Genomic DNA, 20,023 nt, shown 5'->3' on the forward strand with positions numbered 1-20,023 from the left:
TCTTCACTGGTGTGGTCACAGTGCTGTGACTCATCTCCCATGATTTTGTGCCACAGGGAGGCCCCAGCTGTGTGACTGTCCACCCTGTTCTTTCCTACTTCTATGGAACACCTACAGGGAATACTCTGGTCCTCTGTGTTCATCTGACAAAATCATACCCATCTTTCAGGGCTCAGATAAACAATTACCAGATGTCTGCATGGTGGCTCACACCATGGGGGCTCATCCCAGCCCTTGGGAGGCTGAGGTGGGAGGATTCTGAGTTTGAGGCCAGTCTGGGCTACAAAGCAAGTGCCAGGTCAGTATGCTAGGCTATATAGTGATACCCTGCCTCAAAAAAAAAGAAAAAAATTCCTGATTATCCCAGAGTACTGTGTGTACATCTTAACTTTAATTTTTTTCTAAAAACAAATCATCACACTGTGCTTAAAGCCTTGTTTATACCTTTTCATTTCCCAACTAGTTTGAAATTCTTAAGGTCAAGGATTGTGTCAAATTAATCATTTTATTTCTAAGACCTTAAAAAACTCTTGGGATCAGTAAGTTTAAATTCATTACAGATAGATTCATGGTGCTCTTTGTTATCAGTTTTAGTATAATAATGTCATTATAATTTTTACAATGATACATGCCATTAGAAAAAAATGTAAACAATTAAAGAGTATCATGAAGAAAGTAAAAAAATAAAATAAAATAAGTCCTAATTCTACCACCTTATTCCCATTGGTAATACCACCTAGACAGTTTTCTATTGACTCAGTTTTTAATCATCTTCAAATTTTTAACAAAGTTACACATTCACATCATTCCATGAGGCTTATTATAAGGCAGTTTCCCATTTCCATTCCCCAGAAGCAAATTCATTCCTTTGCTTTTAATTGATTTTCTTGGTATTTCTCACTAACACCCAACTATTGCTACTATATGACTTTTCCACTTTCACAACTGTTTGCTGACTCCCCACTTTGAAGGATGAGCACAAACCTCACACTCTCACACATAGTCTACCTCCATATTTCCCATCCCCTCTTCTCTCAATGTGAGTCTATCATGATCTTCACCAGGCTCCTTTATTTTTTGGAGTGGTATAGTACTGGGGCTTGAACTCACGTCTCAAACTTGATAGTCAGGTGCTCTACCACATAAGTCATGCCCCCAGCCCTTTTTGTTTCCGTTATTTTTCAGGTAGGGTCTCATGGTTTTGCCCAGGCCACCTGGGACCACGATCCTCCTATATACACCTCCCACGTTGCTGGGGTGACAGGCGTGAGCCACTGTGCCTGGTTCATCACCAGGCTCCTTAATCCATGTTTGGCTTCAGTAAGATCTTACATGTTTCCTCACCTGTCTGACGTTATGTTTCCCATGTCTTTCTTTTTGTGGGTTTCTCAACTTTTGTCAAAGTACACGTGCTACAGCCTCCCGGGAAGGAGACAGGTGAGGTCAGTTTTTCTTTGAGACCTTGCAGATTAGAAAACCCCTTCATTCTGTCCTCTCATGACTTGTTTGCCCAGGGCTGGCAGAGTGGCTCAAGTGGAAGAGCACCTGCCTAGCAAGCATGAGGCCCTGAGTTCAAACCCAGTACCACCAAAAAAAAAAAAGATTCTCATGAATAGTTGTCTGGATACAGAACACTCCCATTTCTTACTTCCTTCTGGTTTTGTTGTTACTGAGAAGTACAGCACAGCTCTGATCCAATTATTAATATTGATAATTAATTGATTCTGGTGCAGTTAAATATTGGCTGCCTGGGATCTGAAGTTGGGTGGGAGAGGAAGGCGGGGAGTCTCAAGAGTGGGTACATAAAGTCACACGTTTTCAATGTGAGACAATCAGTACCTCTGCCTTCACCTGTGCTCGATGTCCCCCCCCAAGCCGCTGTCCAGAGACTTACTATCTCTGCCAAATACAAATGCAGCTTCTGCCTAACTGGGACAGGAAATTGTGCAAGTGCAGGAACTGGAGCTGAGGTCCAAGGCCAAGTCTTCCTTCAACAGGCTCTCAACTTTTTACCTGGTCTGCACTGCTACTTCCAAAGCTGCTTGGTACTGCCAGTTCCTGAACCTTGGGGACTCTGATGAATAAATCGAGTTGTTTTATGGCTCTTCTCCTCTACCGGGTCAGGATTTGGCTGACTGATCCATCTGTTTTTCACCTTCAAAAGGTTGTAGCTAACCAGGCATGATGGTTCACACCTGTAATTCTAGCTAACTGGGAGGTGAAATAGGGAAGATTACAGTTCAAGGCCATCCCAGGCAAAAAGTTAGTGAGACTTCATCTCAACAAACAAGCCAGGAGTAGTGGCTCACTTTTATAATCTAATCTATGCATGGGTTATAGATAGTAGGATGGAAGTTGAAGGCTAGTCTGGGGCAAAAAGTATGAGACCCTGTCTGTAAAACAAAGAAAGCAAAAAAGGGCAGGGGGCATGGCTTGAGTGTAGAGAACCTGCTTAACAAGCATGAAGCCAGAGTTCAGATCCCAATACTGTCAAAAATAAAAAAGGTTGTGGCTATTATCTCTCCCAGTCTCTTCATCCTTTATCTACAGTTCCTTGTTGTCATATATTTTTTTTAACTTTTGGACTCTTTCTAGACTTTTTCAAAGAACATTCAGGCTCACACATTGTTTATTTTCACAAAAAATGAAATCCTACTCTATGTATTGTTCCAGTGTCTTTCACTTAGTAATTCATCAGACTCTAATCTTTCAGTGGCTCCAGAGGTTTCCGTTTTGTGACTATTTCTTTATCCATTCAGCCATCGCCCTATTGTTGAACATTCAGGTGGCTTCCATTTTTGGCTATTACAGACACTGTTCCTTTTTTATTCATGTGTATTAATTATACAAAGGGGTTTTGTTGTGCTTGATCAAATTCACCCCTTTTCTTATCCCCCTCTATTTTTTTTTACAATTTTTAATGGCCTTCATTACTTACAGATATAAAGTCTTTTGACTATCACACCCCCCCATCACCCTCTTCCTTCACCCTTTGTCGTCATTTTGATGGGGCTTCAGGAAGGGGCAGAGGCGCTCGGGGCTCAGCGCCATCTTTCACCAGATGTCCAGTAGCTTTGACCTAATGGTTCTTAGGCAGGAGACGCTCGTCACATCTTGGCCACAGCTCCACCGTGAACCACTTTCATTCGATCTCTCTGGCTTGAAGTTTTTTGAAGGGAAGGAGCTAAGACTGAAGCAGGAATACTTTGTGGTGGCTGCAACCCTGCAGGATATCATCCGACGTTTCAAAGCCTCCAAGTTTGGCTCCTCCAGCAGTGCAGGAACCGTGTTCGATGCCTTTCCAGATCAGGTGAGTGTTCAGCGTGTGGACACCGGGGATCTGCTGGGCCCACATTCCCTCTCAGACTCACCCCGCTCTCTCAGGGCTGAAAATGCTGGGTAGGCATGGCACAGGCCTGTTTTATAGGAGCTGGGCATTTGTACCATGCTCCCAGACTCACATGAAGACAACGAGGCTGGGCCCTGTGTCCTTGGTCATCTTCAAGTTGATGTCTTTTCCCCATCCAGGTGGCCATCCAGCTGAATGACACTCACCCTGCACTCGCCATCCCGGAGCTGATGAGGATTTTTGTGGATATTGAAAAGTTGCCTTGGTCCAAGGTCAGCATTCTTGGCTTCTTTTTCTTAACAAAAAATGTCTGAGGTTGAAGGACTGCCAAAAAAATTCTTTTCCAGTTTTTCAGAATAAATTACAGTTGCTAACATCCAACTGTTAAAGCTATCTTTTGCCTGGAACTTGACATGTCTCCAACCTGAGTGTCACAGGGCACAAAACTAAAAAATGAATAGCTATCTGCCTAGTGGGGTGACATCAGTAGCTGAATTAAGGATTACATTGCTTAGGGTTGAAAAGAGTTTGAAGAAAAGTCCTCTAACCTCAGAAGACAGCTAATTGAAAGTGTCCCTATAACTTTGGAAGTCAGCATCTTACACATAATTTGTGTCTGTTGAGTTACTTAAGTTTTTACTCTTCAACCTTTGTGTATTTGAAATTAGCAAATAAAAGATAGGTAAGAATCATAAAAAAGATTTATCAGAATTCCGCCTTGAGTTTTATCAAACATAGCATTTTTCCTTTAAAAAAAATACAAGTTCTCATTATTGGGACCATTTTACACTAGTAAAATGTAGTGAGTGTGTGCACTCCGAAGTGGCCTGTGGCTGGCAGGCTGGAGGTGAGGAGTGGTTGGCCCTGTGCGGTGGGTGGGGCAGCTACTGATCCCCCCTTCCCACAGGCATGGAACATAACCAAGAAGACCTTTGCCTACACCAACCACACAGTGCTCCCAGAAGCCCTAGAGCGCTGGCCGGTGGAGCTGGTGGAAAAGTTGCTTCCTCGACACCTGCAGATCATTTACGAGATAAATCAGAAGCATTTAGATGTAAGTCATTTTGAGCAATTCTTACTCCTCAAGAGAATGAGGTCCTAGCATGCCCAGGGATGGCACATGGTTCCCTCTTCCCAAACTTGAAGCCACACGTTTCAATCATTGAGAAATCAAAAGTACTCAGAGCTGAGTGGGACCCCACTAAACACATCTTTTTGAAAGTTCTGAAATGGAAGGATGGCATCTCCCCGGGGCTAACTAGACCCCTCTTTGTGGAGAAGTTTTATATTCACTCCATCAGAGATTTTGCTTGGGCTATGAGTATTATCCTAATGTTACTTTAAACTAAGGTTTTTCTCTCCCTTTGGCTAGAGAATTGTCACCTTGTTTCCTAAAGATGTCGACCGTATGAGAAGGATGTCTCTGATAGAAGAGGAAGGAGGCAAAAGGATCAACATGGCCCACCTCTGCATCGTGGGCTGTCACGCTGTGAATGGTGTGGCCAAGATCCACTCAGACATCGTGAAGACCAAAGTGTGAGCCCCTGACTCTGGCAGCAGGTCTAGCCTAGATCCATGAATGGCATGCTGGGAGTTAATACAAGGTTGCACTTCTGGATAAGGAAAGGCCCTGTTAAAATGTTTTAAAGAATTTTCTTCTACATAGAGAACTCTTCTCTTAAAGAAAGGAAATAATGCTTTTCTCTCGGAACCATCCCAATTCTAGACTTAAAAGCCCAAAGAAAAACTATTCTGCTGAAAAACCTGGTGTAAGTGTCAGTGCCGGAAGTCAGCTGGAGGTGACTAGATTTGGTACTTTCCTTGTAATTGTTTTGACTTGTAATTGAGCTTCTATTTAGAATGACAGCCATATCTGTCACCAGGCCCTCTTTCCGCTTTATTTAATCTTCCTAAGCCTACACTTGGCTTCTTGAATATAGCTCTGAACTTTACCCAGCAAGCCAGACCCACCATTTCAGCCAAGTTCAGTCGTTTGCTGCTTCCATCTCCAGATTCAAGGACTTCAGCGAGCTTGAACCACACAAGTTTCAGAACAAAACCAATGGGATCACTCCGAGGCGCTGGCTGTTGCTCTGCAACCCTGGGCTGGCAGAGCTAATAGCAGAGGTAATGGGAAGTGCAGAGACAAGGGAGGCCTGGCTAGATTCTGCAGTCAGGTGTGGCTTGTGCTGTCACACAGGGCTCAACGCTGGCTTAATTCTTTGCTTATAGCCTGCTTGAAATTCTTTTTTGTTTTGGTTGGGTTTTTTTTTTTCTTTCCTTTTGTGGTACGGGGATCAAAGCAAGGCAAGCCCTCTATCACTTGAACCACACTCCCTTTTTGCTTTTGTTCTTCAGATAGGCTCTCCTGCTCTTTTTCCTGGGACAGGCCTCAAACCTTGATCTGCCTACCTCCGCCTCCTGTGTAGCTGGGATTACAGTCATTTGCCAACACACATGGCTTGAAATTCTTAATTTTCGAACAAGGGGGGGCCCCACAAATTATGTAGCTGGCCAGAAAGGATGACAATACTTAGATAAATAACTACAGAACCTGGGTTCTTGGTCACTCTCTTAAGTGGATTTCACATGTACAGCCCTTTAATGGCACTGAGACTCCATTTAAGATACTAGCAAAGGTGTTCTTCCCAACTGGAATTTCTAGCCTCTTCCATGAGGGAAACAATTCTGTGACCTGTGTGGTTGCAAGTTTGATGGCCATATACTGACAGAAACTGCTCCTTTGGGCTTGATTACTGTCTCTGGGTTGAAGTTACCTCTTCCTTTAAATTGAAAGAAAATTGGGGAAGACTATGCGAAAGACCTGAGCCAGCTGACGAAGCTGCACAGCTTCCTGGATGACGACGTCTTCCTCCGAGAAATAGCCAACGTGAAGCAGGTGAGGCTGCCAGGCATGGCTCCTTCCCAGGACCTGGTTTTGAGGTTGTATGCTCCAGCTTTTAAGACAGACTACCCAAAGCTTCTATGTCAGAAGGGCTCTGGCCCCATGTGCTGTCTCCATAGGAGAATAAGCTGAAGTTTTCTCAGTTCCTGGAGAAGGAGTACAAAGTCAAGATCAACCCGTCCTCCATGTTTGATGTCCATGTGAAGAGGATCCATGAGTACAAGCGCCAGCTCTTGAACTGCTTGCACGTGATCACCATGTACAACCGTGAGTCAAGGAGACCCCAGGGAGATGGAAGTACCTGCCTCCATGTAGGGTCCTGTCATCTCTGCCAAGAGGTGCCACTCCATCCAACTCTTCATCTTTTTCAGGCATTAAGAAAGACCCCAGGAAGTTATTTGTGCCAAGGACAGTTATAATTGGTGGCAAAGTAAGTTGACTTTATTCCATGGGGACAGGGGGGCTCTAATCGCTGGCCATTTCTCCACTTGGTCAGTGGTGCCTTCTGTCAACATGTTTGCTATTTTTCCCCCAAGGCTGCTCCGGGATATCACATGGCCAAAATGATCATAAAGCTGGTCACCTCAGTGGCAGAGGTGGTGAACAATGACCCCGTGGTTGGCAGCAAGTTGAAAGTCATCTTCTTGGAGAACTACAGAGTGTCTCTTGCTGAGAAAGGTACTGGCCCCAGAGCAAACCATGTGGGGTCAGGGCAAATTCTAGGGATTGCATAGGACAGGATATGGGGTAGCTGACTTCAGGGAGCTAGAAACTTAGATAGAAGGTGTCACTCTTGGGCAAAATAAGGCAAGAACGTTTTTTTTTTCCCCTGTGATACTGGGTGTTGAACACAAGACAGTCACTTTCTAAGCAAATGCTCTACTACTTGAGCCACACCCCCAGTCCTTTTGCTTTTAGTTTTGTTTTTAAAATGACCAAGTAACAATAATATCGATGTCCCCAGAATCACTATCACGGGATTACATTTGCAAGTACATTTTCCTCCCAGGCAGTGGAGCCTGCTCTGAGGCTTTGTCATGGTGCAGACCTTGCCCTACAAAAGCGAGGAAAGGTCTTTAGTACTAGTCCTGGTTTTGCAAAAGAACACCAGTTCCCAACCCTCAGATATCCCACTGGTCCCTGCTATTTTTTACACTGCCACAGGGAAAGAGGGCAGACACCAGGCTGCCGAGGCATGAGGCTTAGATGTGCCTCCAATGGACACTCTGTAATCAAACACGGAGTTCCCACGTGGGGACAGCCTGGCAGGAAGCCAGCACCTTTTCTTTACCACTGGGACCTTTGCTTATTTGAATCAAATTTTGGCAAGGCACCATCCACATGCAAAGTCCAACTGTGTATTCATTTACCTTCTTCCAACACTGAAAGGACAGAAAGAGAACTTTCTCTTTTTGTGGTGTTTTGGGATCCTTAAGCCCACAGTTTAAGGACTCTTTGCCTGAAAAGCAAAGAGCCAGGTTCCCAGGAATCCAAATAAATATAAATCTAATCTGCAAATAAACTCTCAGAATAAAGTGGAGAACTGGTCTTGACCTCTGCAGTCAAGAGGGCTGGAGTTCAGGCAGCTCTAATTAGGGTGTAAATCCTACTGAGAGGTCATTGCTTGATGTCCAGCCTCAGGCCCGGCTCAGCTGCCTGTGGTTTATTTCCCTGCAGTGAAAAGGGAAGGAGGGAGGTGAGACAGGGCAGGCGTGCAACAATCCAATATCCTCAGCTTGCCAAAGAGGAATCAGGAGCGACCTCAGAATTTCATAGACTAAAAAAGAGAAGTTGCAATGTATTTTATAAACCAGAAGAAATAAAACTGTAACAAAAACTGGAAAGAAGAAAAGGGATAAAAGAAATATAGTGTCAGCATTTATAGCTCAGAGTCAACAGACACTCTTTAAAGTTTATAGACCAAGAAAGGATGGTTTAAGTATACGGTTATATAGCACATCACAAATGGGCAAAAGTGGCTACCTGCATCAAGGAGGAAAGAGTGAGCTCTGTCCTACACTACTTGAATCCTTATCTTGATCTGCATGTATTAATTGTTACAATGGGCCAGCTAGATAAAGGTTCAGATGCAATACAAGATCTAGAGTGATGGAATCACTGATATTAACATGGCTGTTTCAGTCATTCCAGCCACGGATCTGTCGGAGCAGATTTCCACTGCAGGCACGGAAGCCTCAGGGACGGGCAATATGAAGTTCATGCTGAACGGGGCCCTGACCATTGGGACCATGGATGGTGCCAACGTTGAAATGGCAGAGGAAGCCGGGGAAGAGAACCTGTTCATCTTCGGCATGAGGGTAGATGATGTAGCTGCTCTGGACAAGAAAGGGTGAGGGCACAGCTCCTTGTTGCTCAGGTGACCCCCAAGGGCTACCTACCCACATAGGTGTCCCACTGAGGCTGGGTCATGTGACATGTGGCAGCAGGACATCTCCCATGGAGTCAGGGAGCCTCCTGGGCACAGATCAGCCTTAATAAACCCAGCAAGTAAAAAAGAAAGGGAGTTTAGGCAGAGGTACAACACAGAGCACAATTGCTGTCTATCATCAGACATTGCAGCCTTAATGAGCTATTCAGTTCTCTGGATCTGTGATTTTTTTTTTTTTACTTTAATCAAAAGATGCACCCATCTTTCATTGGAAGTTTTTCCTGTCATTTAAACCACTACCTGGTGCTCCTTTAAGATCTCAAAGAGATAGACCAAAATGTGATGGGAGAATAGATATGGATATGCAAAAGCACTTGGGCATATTTGTTTCCATTTAATCTCTAGATAGGTTTATCAACCTGCATTTAAGCAAGAAATAAAGAGTAACTCCCAGGGAATGGGGATGAACTCAGTGGTAGAGTGCTTGTCTAGCATGCATGAGACCCCAGTATGGCCAAAAAAAAAGTAATGCCCAAAGGATCTTTAGGGATTGCAAAATTAAATATACTGAATATACTTCCTGACCCTCAGAAGGAAATTTCACTCAGTAGCAACGAATTTTAAGAATCCATAGGCCTAACACAACACTTATTCAGAGCCACCAAGTCTGCTGTGAGATGCATCTTGCTCTTTTACCCTGTTAGACTATTGCTCTGTCACTCAGAGTTTCGTCATCTGCTATTCTTTTGTTTTTACATTTTTATTAGCTTATATTAGTTGTGTGTGTGGGGTTCATTACAACACTTACACATGTGCCTACGATGCACTTTGATTACATTCAACCCCTCCATTCTCTGCTTCCTACTCTTCTTGGTAGTCTTTTGTCACAAGGAATGAATCAAATTTAGGGAGGGAAAAAACCTTCAGGATGAGGTAAAAAAAATTATTTGTATCCATGTTGAAATCTATAATTTCTATAAATGCTGATATTTCTGACTGCGTTTTTGGGTGTGTATGTGGCACTGGGGTTTAAAGTCAGAGCCTTGCACTTGGGAAACAGGTGCTGTACCACTGAGCCACACTCCACCTCTTCCGGATGATTACAGCTAATGCCATATCTAGTGTGTTGGTAATCATGCTAACAGAGCCTTTTCAACATCACCACCCACCCCTACCCTCAGGTACCAGGCAAAAGAATATTATGAGGCCCTTCCAGAGCTGAAGCTGGTCATTGACCAAATTGACAATGGCTTCTTTTCTCCTGAGCAGCCTGACCTCTTCAAAGACATCATCAACATGCTATTTTATCATGACAGGTGAGTTTCCACAGGAAGATGGCACCATTTGGGCTATGAAAAGGAGAAAAACACATCTTAAGCCAGCAACAGCCCAGATTGGCATGGATCTGTGACCTGAGCAGCTAACCTAATCTTGGAGATAAAAGTCTCCACTGCCAAGTCCAGAAAGGTTTCAGACTGAGACCTTCAAATCTGATTCTCCTTCCACTGGCACACTCAACTTTAAAACACATCCATGTGATGACATTTTTACCTGTGGGGAAAAAACCATAAAAAAGTTGGGAGCTGGTGACCATTGTTAGACAGTGAACTTGGTAAACCAGCCTTGCCTGGTACTAAGCAAAAGAGAATTTGTAAGTAGATCTTAGCATGCATATATTAATGAAGTTTTTTGTTGGGTTTTGTTTTCTTCCAACCACCAAAAAACAGGTTTAAAGTCTTTGCAGACTATGAAGCCTACGTCAGATGTCAAGAAAAAGTCAGTCAGCTGTACATGGTAAGTTACAGAGGTTTGTAAAAGAGCTCAGTGTTCCATAGTTACTTAAAATTTTGTTCCTTTTTATTAAATCTAAATAGTGGGGCCCACTGACCACTTATGGGATGTGCCTCAGTGATAGAGCACATGTCTAGAATATGCACAACATATTTCATCCCCAGCACCACCAAAACCAAAAAAGAAGTGAGGCAACGGTTCAGGTTCTTCAGATCCAAACCTGACTTTTTCCAAGTTTAGACAGAGGCTGAGATTTGAGATTTCAGCAGCAGTTGTGGCTATTTTTAGCACCCAAGTAAAAAGCCACAAATGATTATGTACTTATCGGCACCTTCCATGTAGAGGGCCCACCTGGCAAGCTCAGGATACAAAGCCTCAGAGATGTGGGGCCTCTTTAGGATGGGCCCTGGGCTGAGTGCTAAGAACACAGCAAGGGCAAAGCCAAGGTTCTCCCCCTCCTCTAAGCAGACTATAATGCCAGGGGTTTTGTCCGTTTCTTTGTTTGTTGTTTGTAGGGGTTTTTTTCTTTTTTTTTTTTTTTTTTGCCTCCAGCCCTTTTTGCTTTCTTATTTTGGAGATAAAGTCTTGCTTTTTTGCCCAGGCTGACTGGACCGTGATTCTCCTCTTTTACACTTCCTGCCATAGCTGTGATGACAAGAACACACCACCTTTCACCTAGCTACACAGGAGGTCTTAGGTAGAAAGACTGCAGGCAAAAAAAAATAACCTAAGCAAAAAAGCTGGGGCATAGCCCAAGTGGTAGAGCACTTGTCTAGCAAGCGTGAGGCAGTGAGTTCAAACCCCAGTGCAGACCAAAAACAATGATACTGTGCTAAAAAAAAGTTAGAGCCATATGAATAAGCCTCCATATGTCAGGTTATCTTATCACATAACCCTCCAGCTGAATTTTGCAAGGTGTGGAAAGCTGAAGCATCTCTGATTAGGGAGACATCGTGACCCGAAGCTTTCCCAGAGGAATGGCTGCAGGAATTGGTCAGCTCTGTGCTGAGACTCCAGGGAGGGCCTCACTAACATTTCTTTGTATTCTTTTCCCAAGGCAGGTGACAGGCTAGTTTCTACAGTCATCTTGATGTTCCACTGGGCTTTTAAAATAGGTTCCTTTGGACTGGTGGAGTGGCTCAAGTGGTAGAGAACCTGCCTAGCAAGTGTGAGGTCCTGAGTTCAAACCCCAGTACCACAAAAAAAAAAAAAAAAAAAAGATATTGACTAAAATAGGATCCTTCAGGGCCTCTGTGGCTTTCCAACCCTTATCTTCTGCTCTGTGTCACATCAATCCCCCAACAGTTTGTAGAGAGGAGTTACGTTCAAGTTAATGTCTGTGAACAAGTGTGGCAGTGCTAGAGCTAAGCTCAGTGGCTCATTGCCTGCTTCCTGAGCATTGGGGAGAACAGCCACATGCAGCCCAAGGGCTCAGACAGAGGAAAGGGAATGACCATGTCAAGAAATGTAAATAAAGCAGAGTAGAACAGGAGAGTATGAACAACAGCAAATGTGTCCATTTTACACAGTGGATCTCCTCTGCTAAAATTACGGCTCAAAGTCAAGCATTGGTGACAATGCTTCTAATCCCAGCATTAGGAAGGTCAGCATATCTGTGAGGCTAGCCTGGACTATCCAGAGAGACCTTGCTTCAAAAGGAAAAACAATGCTGAGCATGGTGGCTCAGCTACTTGGGAAGTGGAGGCAGAAGGATCACAAGTTCAAGGGCAGCAAAGGTAGCAGCAAGACCCTGTCTCAAAAACAAAATAAAAGAGGGTGTAACTCAAGTGGTAGAGGGCTTGCCTAGCATGTGCAAGGGCCCTGGGTTCAATCCCCAGCTCGGCAAAAGGAAAAAACAAGGTCCAGATCCAAAGGCTGTCCATCTAGAAGCCCACGTGGGATTCAGTGTTGCTTGACCACTAGTACAAATTGCAGTGTTCTCCTGACAACAACGGTATTACTGAGGCTTAGTAAACATGGCCTGCAGAGCTGGGAAGTCTGTTCACCATGCATTTCAGTGGTTGAAAACAGGAAGATGAAGCCTTTATCCCTGTCTTATTATAGCAAGCCTCCAAAGTCTGAGTGAGCTGATTTCATAGTTTTGTAATAGCAGGAAGTATGATAGTAGTTTTAGTCTTTCTTTTAAATGCTTATAATGCATTGTTAACAACTTCGAATAACTTCCAGTGAACTTTCAGAGTTCCTTACCAAATCCTGAGGCTACAAATTAAATGTCTTTTATATTCTTTTATATAACATTGTGGGATTTTGATATGATTTTTTTGAAATTTTTTTTTCTTTATTCATATATTCATATATGCACACATTGTTTGGGTCATTTCTCCCCCCTGCCCTCTGCCCCTCCCTCTCCCCTCACTTCCTGGCAGAACCTGTGATATGATATTTTTGATTAAGGATAAAGCCTTCATTCACTCTGTTTTGAAACCCCAATGAAGTATTTGGGGATCAGAAGAAATGTCCAGAAGAACTAAGAAGGTGAACAAGGCCTTTCATGGCATTGATTGCCTGTATTCCAGCTAACCTCTAGGGTAGTGTTTTCCAAATTCTGTGAGCCACAGGTTAAACCTCGTCACATGGCATCTTACAGACAATGAATGTTAGTCTCTTCCTCCCCCTTGGTTTAAAGGGAGGTGTCTTCATTCATAATAACGCAGAAACATGGCTATGTGTCAGAACCTTGCAACCACAGCAGACACTACCATGTAGAGAATTTAAATTTATGGGTTAAGTAAAAACTTTGTTTTCATTCCTAAGAGAAATTATGAGAAAAGCATAGTCTATCCTACCTGTTCACCGTGAGGCAACATATTTATAACTCACTACGGTGCACGTGGCCTGAAGTTTGTCATAAAGCTTAGTGGACCCTCATCTCAGGCCCTGGGCTGCACATATATATGTTGTTTGCAGAATCCGAAAGCCTGGAACAGGATGGTACTCAAAAACATAGCTGCTTCGGGCAAGTTCTCCAGCGACCGGACAATTAAGGAATATGCCAGGGACATCTGGAACATGGAGCCTTCGGATCTGAAGATTTCCCTGTCCAGCGAAGCCAGCAATGGGGTAAACAAGGCCAGTGGAAATTGAATCGTGAACTTTCTAGAAAACACAGCTTCTTACTGAACTTGAACCTTTTTTTATAACATTTACTGATGTTATTTTGTTTTGCTAGCCAATAAGTATCTCTGGGAATGGGAAGAGAAAATGTCTGTCTATATTTACAGCTGAAAATAAAGTATCAATTTCCAACCATTACCTGAGTGCCAAAACATTACTTTATAGCAGTCTGCTAGGACTTAACACCAACTAATTAGAAAACTAGAAAACTGGGACTTTTTAATGCCACTAACTCCGTTAAAATATAAATTCTTTAAGTACATTGCCTGAGTCCACACTAAGGACTGCTGTCCACTCAAGCTGCTATAACAAAATGCCATAAACTGGATAATTTACAAGCAACAGAAATTTATTTCTCACAGATCTGGGGATGAGAAATTTAGTGTCTGGTGAGGATCACTTCCTGGTTCACAGATGTGGGGGGCAGGGCATTCTCATTGGGTCCTCATAAGGTGGAAGAGGCAAGAAGCTCTTGGGCCCCTTTTATGAGGGCACTAACCCCAGGAGAGCCCAGCTCTCATGGCCCAACTACCACCCAAGAGGTCCCGCCTCCTCGACCATCACATTAGTGAGTAGGTCTCAGTAGATGACTTTGGGGATAGTAGACATTCACACCACAGTGACCAGAGGATTCTTCATAAATATCCCCAGGATCTTTGGTGACTACACATTTTTAGACAGGATCCAAATTTACCAAATTCCGATTCTCCATAGTGAGGTTTCAGCATGTCTCACAGAAAATGACGAGCTAAATGACTACATTCCACACTGTCCAGAATCCAGACTTTCCTTAGATAAATGATAAGAGGCTTGTCAATGGTTCCAGCTTGTACCAAGCCACCTGGTACAACTTTGCATAAAAAAACTACACACCAAAGGTGGTGTCTGGACCAAGTGTTCACTGAAGGTTTCTGCTCACTCACATCTCAAGCCCACTGCTTGCTCAGGAAATCTCTGCAGAGAAAGCATCAAGATGAGTTCACACTTCCAATCCTCGTGGTCTTAGTAAGCCAGGCCAGCCCTAACCAACCACCTTCATAGGAACATAGTCACATTTGGCAAACCAGTCCTTACCTCACGGTATAGATCAGTATAGGACTTTTACAAAGAAGGTTGTGTTGGAAACCAGGAGGAAAGATAACCATCTTGACCCTCTCTTTGTTCCTGTAGGCATTGTGTGCAATTTCATACAGCTGCAAGAAACAGACAGTGACTGAAAGGCTGATAATTCAAAGCCATAGGTTTCCAGGCATAAATTTCCTGAAAGAGTACAGAAATAACCAACTTGGAGAGTTTGTGTCATTAAGTCAGAGGCTTAATGACACAAACTGGTTCCCTCCAGGTCCCCAGTTAGCTGCCTCTACAGCTAAGGACCAGAATGCTATGCATCTAATGTAGACTACTGATAAAGCCTCATCCTTTCTCTGTCCAAACCCACTGCAAGGGACAAAGAATTGTTATGACCCACTCCAGCAGAGGTTTGTTTAAAGGGAAATACTGAATCCACATTTGAAGAGCGAGTATGGCAGAGGGGACATGGAGGCTTCCGCAGAACAACCCTGGATCTTCTCTGCACTGGGAGAGCCACCTTAGGACCCAAAGTGAGGGGCCAGACTCTACCACAAATGCTACTTTGAGCTAAGTAACAAGAACACTGATACTCATTGTGTAACCCAGGCGTGTAGAGAAGCCCCTCTAATGCCAGAAATCTTCCTTTTAGGTTCTAATCACAGTTGGGCTGGATGAAGAAATGGGGACTGAGATCATGGTTTACCTGTTTTCCATACTTCAAAGGCACTGTCTTGTCATCCTCTCCATGTAGGATGAGAAGGGGGGAAGACAGAAACTTCACACTGGAGAGGAATGGGAGAAAAGCAGTCAGTTCAAGCATCACACACTGACATCTCTTCTTCTCTAAGTTACAGTTTTGGCAAAACATGAGGCTTGCCCTAAACACGAGAAATCTCTTTCCTTCCTTCCAGGGCATAACAGCTTCACATATAAAAACCTTCTTTGTAATCCTGTAATCCTAGCTATTTGAGAAGTTGAGATTGGAAGGATCACAGTTCCAGGCTTGCCAAGGCAAAAAAGTTCATGAAACCCCATCTCAATGGAAAAAAGCTGGGCCTGACATCCCAGAAATGGCAGGAAGCATAAAACAGGAGGATGGTGGCCCAGGCCAGTCTCAGCAAAAAAACAAGACCCTATCTCAGAAATAACCAGAGCAAAAAGGACTGGAGGAGTGGTTCAAATGGTAAAGCACCTGCCTAGCAAGTGGGAATCCCAGAGTTCAAACCCTGGTACTACCAAAACAAAAATACAAACTTCATGTAGTAACTTTTTTTTTTTTTCTTCCAGGCAACTATCCCTCTATTCTATTTGCTTATACAATTTAACTGATTACTTAATTAATTTATTTCTATGTGATTTTGGAAATACTGAAGAATAAATACTGAAATATTCAATTTGTACAGTGTTAGAAGACCTTATCTTTTTCCTTATTCCTCATTTTGTAATACCTGAAATATTTTAATTAAAAGCTTATAAAAGAAAACAAAGTAACTCAAAACTTAAAGATAACAGAAACTACCATAGAACCAAAGAGACCTCTTTGTAGCAATTCATTTATTTTTCTCCATAAATGTACAACATATGGATATGCAATTGGAAGGTTTAATTAGCTTCTGGTCCAGTCTCCTAGTTTGGTCATTCCAAAAGGCTTTGGCATGAGGAATAACTTCTCTCCAACAGTACTTCCCTGTCCTTCCCAAATTCTGATACCCATCCATCCCGGCCCCAGGGACTGACTGAGGGACTGACTCCTGAGAATGTCAGGTTTCCTCAAGTGTGTTGAAATAGAAGCAAAAACATTGACAACTGTCTACTTACAAGTATCCTTAAATCCACCACCTACGAGAGGATAACTTGTCTGGGGCTAGTTATGGGATCTGCTGTGGGGGTAATAGGCTTGGTATTAGATGGGTTTGGGTCACACAGGGAATAAGGCCTAGGAGTCAGGGATCCTCTAAGGAACGTAGACTAGACCTGAGAGGATCTTTAAAAGGTCTTGATAGGCCATAAATACACAACTTTCTTTATGACTTCAGACAGTATTGAATCCATGAAGACATCAAATCAACATAATTAATATTAATTTAATAAATCAATATTAAAATCTGTGGAAACCTTACCTCCAAATCCTAATACCCATCTAAGAATACTCTATGAAAAATATGAACAAAGCCAGGTACAATGTCGCATGTCTGTAATCCCAGCTACTTGGGAGGCAGAGGCAGGAGAATCTGGAGTTCAAGATCAGCTGGAGAAAAGTTAATGAAACCCTATCTTAAAAAAAATTTTTTTTTAAAGGGCCGGGGGCATGACTTGAGTACCAGGCAAGCCTGAGGCCCTGGATTCAATCCCCAGTACCACAAAAAAAAAAAAAAAAAAGTAGAAGAAGAAAGAAAAGTCAAACAACACTGAGATTTATCATCTACTAAGCCATATGATAGTTACCCCTTGAGTCCTAAGGAGACAGTGATAATGGACATCTTTTCATCTTTTTTTTGTTGGTGGTGATGGTGGTACTGGGGTTTGAACTCGCTAAGCAGGTGCTCTACCACTTGAGCCACGTCCCCATCTTTTCATCTTTAACTTACTTTTCGTCATTAGGGAAGACTATTTTATCTTTTCTCATGGCATCCATAAGTATGCGCAAACATCCTGGAAGCTTCTGGTAAATCTATTTTTCAAAAAGAAAAAAATATTAATACTCACGCCATAGCTATTCCCTTTGTTACAATCCCTCACTAGGAACCACAGGATTACAGAGAGTAGGGACTTTGTAAATATAATTTTTAAATTTTCTGAACTTCATGGTTTTAAAAAGTAATTCATGTCATTGTAGGAAATTTAGGGGAAGAAAACAGAAAGGAACAAAGGAACAAGTTCCACATAATTTTACCATCATAGATAACTGCTGTTAACATTTGGTTTTAACTTCCTATGTTTTTTATCTAAAATAAACTGGCATCACAAACTCTTATAAAGGAACAGTCATCTGTAAAATCTCAAATTTGCTTCTAATGTAAGCATAATTGGCTTGTTTAATTGGGGAACAATATTCTGATTTGTCAAGGATTCTGGTAAAAGTATTTAATACATAGAAAATTTGTTTGAGAGGATTGGAACATTATAAATGATTGAATGTGATTCAGTATTACAAGACTTTAATCGACGGGTTAAGGCTTGACAATGACCACAGAGCTCCAAATATATCAATTATCATTCTACACATGCTGAATTTCTTTTTTAATGGCAAAGTTCATTAAATAGATGCTAGCTAACTCCAAGGCTCTTTTCATGTGTCCATTATGTCAATACATACATTAGTTCATTTGCCCTAAAAACATCCATTTCGACTGAAAATGAGATGTGGAGACAGAAGTCGTGAGCAGTTCAGCACCCTCCTCACCCCTTGAGCCCCTCACTCTACCCCAATCCATTCATTTCTCTCCACCACCTCACCTTCATCTCTGGTGTGGACTCTGCAACAATCCACATGCCCCTCTGCCCCCACCTCACCCTGTGTCATCCAGGACCCAGGAGAACCAGGGCCACTGCGTCAACATGCAAATCATGTCACAGCACAGCTTTGCTTGGCACCCTGCAGTCGCACTTGGATTATGTCAAAATGTCACCTTGACCTTCGGGCCTGCAGAATCTGCTGACTGCCTCTGTTTCAAATTTTGTATCTTGAAGTAGATTTGCAAGGAGGACAGGGAGGAGGATGTGATGCTGTACACAGGACTTTGCAAAGGGAAGGAAATGGACACAGGTAGGCCAGGGCCAATACACACAAACTTCAGCTTCTCTTTTTTTGTTGTTTTTGAGACAGTCTCACTAGGTTGCACAGCCTAGCCTTGAACTTGTGATCCTTCTGCCCCAGTCTCCCAAGTAGTCTAGATTACAGATACATGGCACTGCAGCTGGCTAGCTTAACAATTTTTTAAAAAAGAAAACCATTAAAATTTGCCATATGTTGCACACCTTATTAGCATAGAGATTGAGCAATGCCCTGGGGAAAATTGATAAAAACAAAACCTCAGACCAGGTCACTTCCCTAGCTCCCTCTCTTGCAATCCCTCCCAGCTCTGGGAGCTCTACTCTGTGGTACTTTTCTATCTCAATAAACTCTCCCTCTACACACACACACACACACACACACACACACACACACACACACACAAATTGCCCTATGTCATTTTCCATGGCCTCCCACCATGACTGTGGTGACATGGAGAATAGAGACTTTCTAAATATAATTAATTGTTTGAACTTTTTTTTAAGTACTGAGGATTGAACACAGGGTCTCACAAGTGCTCTACCACTTGAGCCACACCCCAGCCCTTTTGTTTTTGAGACAGGGCCCTTGCTACGTTGGCCCAGGCTGACCTTAATCCTCCTGCCTCTGATTCCTGAGTAGCTGGATTTATAGGTGCACACCACCATTTCTGCCCTTTCTGATTTCTAGAAACAATTCATGCCAGGAACAGGTGGCTCATGCCTGTAATTCTAATCACTTGAGAGGCTAAGATTGGGAGGATGGAGGTTTAAGGCCAGCTGGGCAAATAGTTTGTGAGATCCCCATCTCCAAAATAACCAGAGAAAAATGGACTACAGGTCTAAGCAATAGAGCACCTGCTTTACAAGTGCAAAGGTCTGACTTCAAATTCCAATCAGACAAAAAAAAAAAAAAAGCAATTCATGTCCTTGTGTGGAATTTGGCAACCACATACATACAGAACAAGAAGGCAGCAGCAGTAAATACAGACTTCCACTCCACAGTTTGCTGCAGTCGGAGGCAACCTGGCTTAGGGGGATTTGTCTGGCCTACACTTTCACATGGTCTCACAGAGAAAGATCTGCATGCAGGTGTGGGTTGAGAACTCGCACTGCCTCCCTCCTCTGCCTTCTCTCTCTTCTTCCATGCTAAAGGCAAGAGTCCTTAGTTTGTTTTTCCCTCCTTTTTTTTTTTCTGTCTTTGATTTACACACTCTCTAGAATCAGGTCTCATGGGAGGACAATTCAATAAGAGAAGCCCCTGAGCAATTCATCTCAAATTCTGAAGGAGTAAGAAGAAAGTCTCAAGTCGATTTACTGCCATGCCTCCCTCTCTGCCAGCTGGGAACTCCCTGGGAGACTCACAGGACATCCCCTTCCCTCCAGCGCCCACCAGGGCACCAGCTCCTAATTTGTCCTTCTCCCCTGCCCTCTCTTCTGTGGTACCTCCACATAAACATTCCTGGCATCCCAGTTGCATGTAATCTGCTGGTTCGAGGCTCTACAAATTCCACACTATCGATTCAAACACCAGCTTCACTGCAAGCCCGTCTTTCCCCCAGAGCTGCTCACCTTTCTCTTCCTATGCCTATGTGACAATTAGGCAAGCCTC

The 20,023-nt window shown here is 43.1% G+C and overlaps 2 protein-coding genes across 4 annotated transcripts in view; one reads left to right on the forward strand and one right to left on the reverse strand.

Moving 5' to 3' along the window:
• Positions 1 to 13,707, forward strand: part of Pygl (glycogen phosphorylase L) — a 36,626-nt gene extending 22,919 nt beyond the window's left edge. Inside the window, exons 8-20 of one of the 2 annotated variants that reach the window (XM_074067999.1) lie at positions 3,167 to 3,310; positions 3,529 to 3,621; positions 4,257 to 4,403; positions 4,722 to 4,885; positions 5,362 to 5,476; positions 6,147 to 6,248; positions 6,374 to 6,521; positions 6,626 to 6,684; positions 6,770 to 6,932; positions 8,397 to 8,604; positions 9,825 to 9,959; positions 10,371 to 10,437; positions 13,363 to 13,707. In XM_074067999.1, coding sequence (XP_073924100.1) covers positions 3,167 to 3,310; positions 3,529 to 3,621; positions 4,257 to 4,403; positions 4,722 to 4,885; positions 5,362 to 5,476; positions 6,147 to 6,248; positions 6,374 to 6,521; positions 6,626 to 6,684; positions 6,770 to 6,932; positions 8,397 to 8,604; positions 9,825 to 9,959; positions 10,371 to 10,437; positions 13,363 to 13,539 — 1,722 coding nt within the window. In that variant the 3' untranslated portion in view covers positions 13,540 to 13,707. The remainder of the gene's footprint in view (positions 1 to 3,166; positions 3,311 to 3,528; positions 3,622 to 4,256; positions 4,404 to 4,721; positions 4,886 to 5,361; positions 5,477 to 6,146; positions 6,249 to 6,373; positions 6,522 to 6,625; positions 6,685 to 6,769; positions 6,933 to 8,396; positions 8,605 to 9,824; positions 9,960 to 10,370; positions 10,438 to 13,362) is intronic. The other variant, XM_020165028.2, reaches the window with a different exon arrangement.
• A 193-nt stretch (positions 13,708 to 13,900) lies between these two features.
• Abhd12b (abhydrolase domain containing 12B) overlaps positions 13,901 to 20,023 on the reverse strand; it is a 30,368-nt gene continuing 24,245 nt past the window's right edge. For both annotated transcript variants that reach the window (XM_020165030.2, XM_020165029.2), the window contains exons 10-13: positions 17,229 to 17,311; positions 15,344 to 15,422; positions 14,644 to 14,762; positions 13,901 to 14,523 (exon numbers count right to left, since the gene is read on the reverse strand). In XM_020165030.2, the coding sequence (XP_020020619.2) occupies positions 14,496 to 14,523; positions 14,644 to 14,762; positions 15,344 to 15,422; positions 17,229 to 17,311 (309 nt within the window). In that variant the 3' untranslated portion in view covers positions 13,901 to 14,495. The remainder of the gene's footprint in view (positions 14,524 to 14,643; positions 14,763 to 15,343; positions 15,423 to 17,228; positions 17,312 to 20,023) is intronic.

The sequence above is a fragment of the Castor canadensis genome, chromosome 3 (assembly GCF_047511655.1).
Source record: "Castor canadensis chromosome 3, mCasCan1.hap1v2, whole genome shotgun sequence".
Taxonomy (NCBI): Eukaryota; Metazoa; Chordata; class Mammalia; order Rodentia; family Castoridae; genus Castor; species Castor canadensis.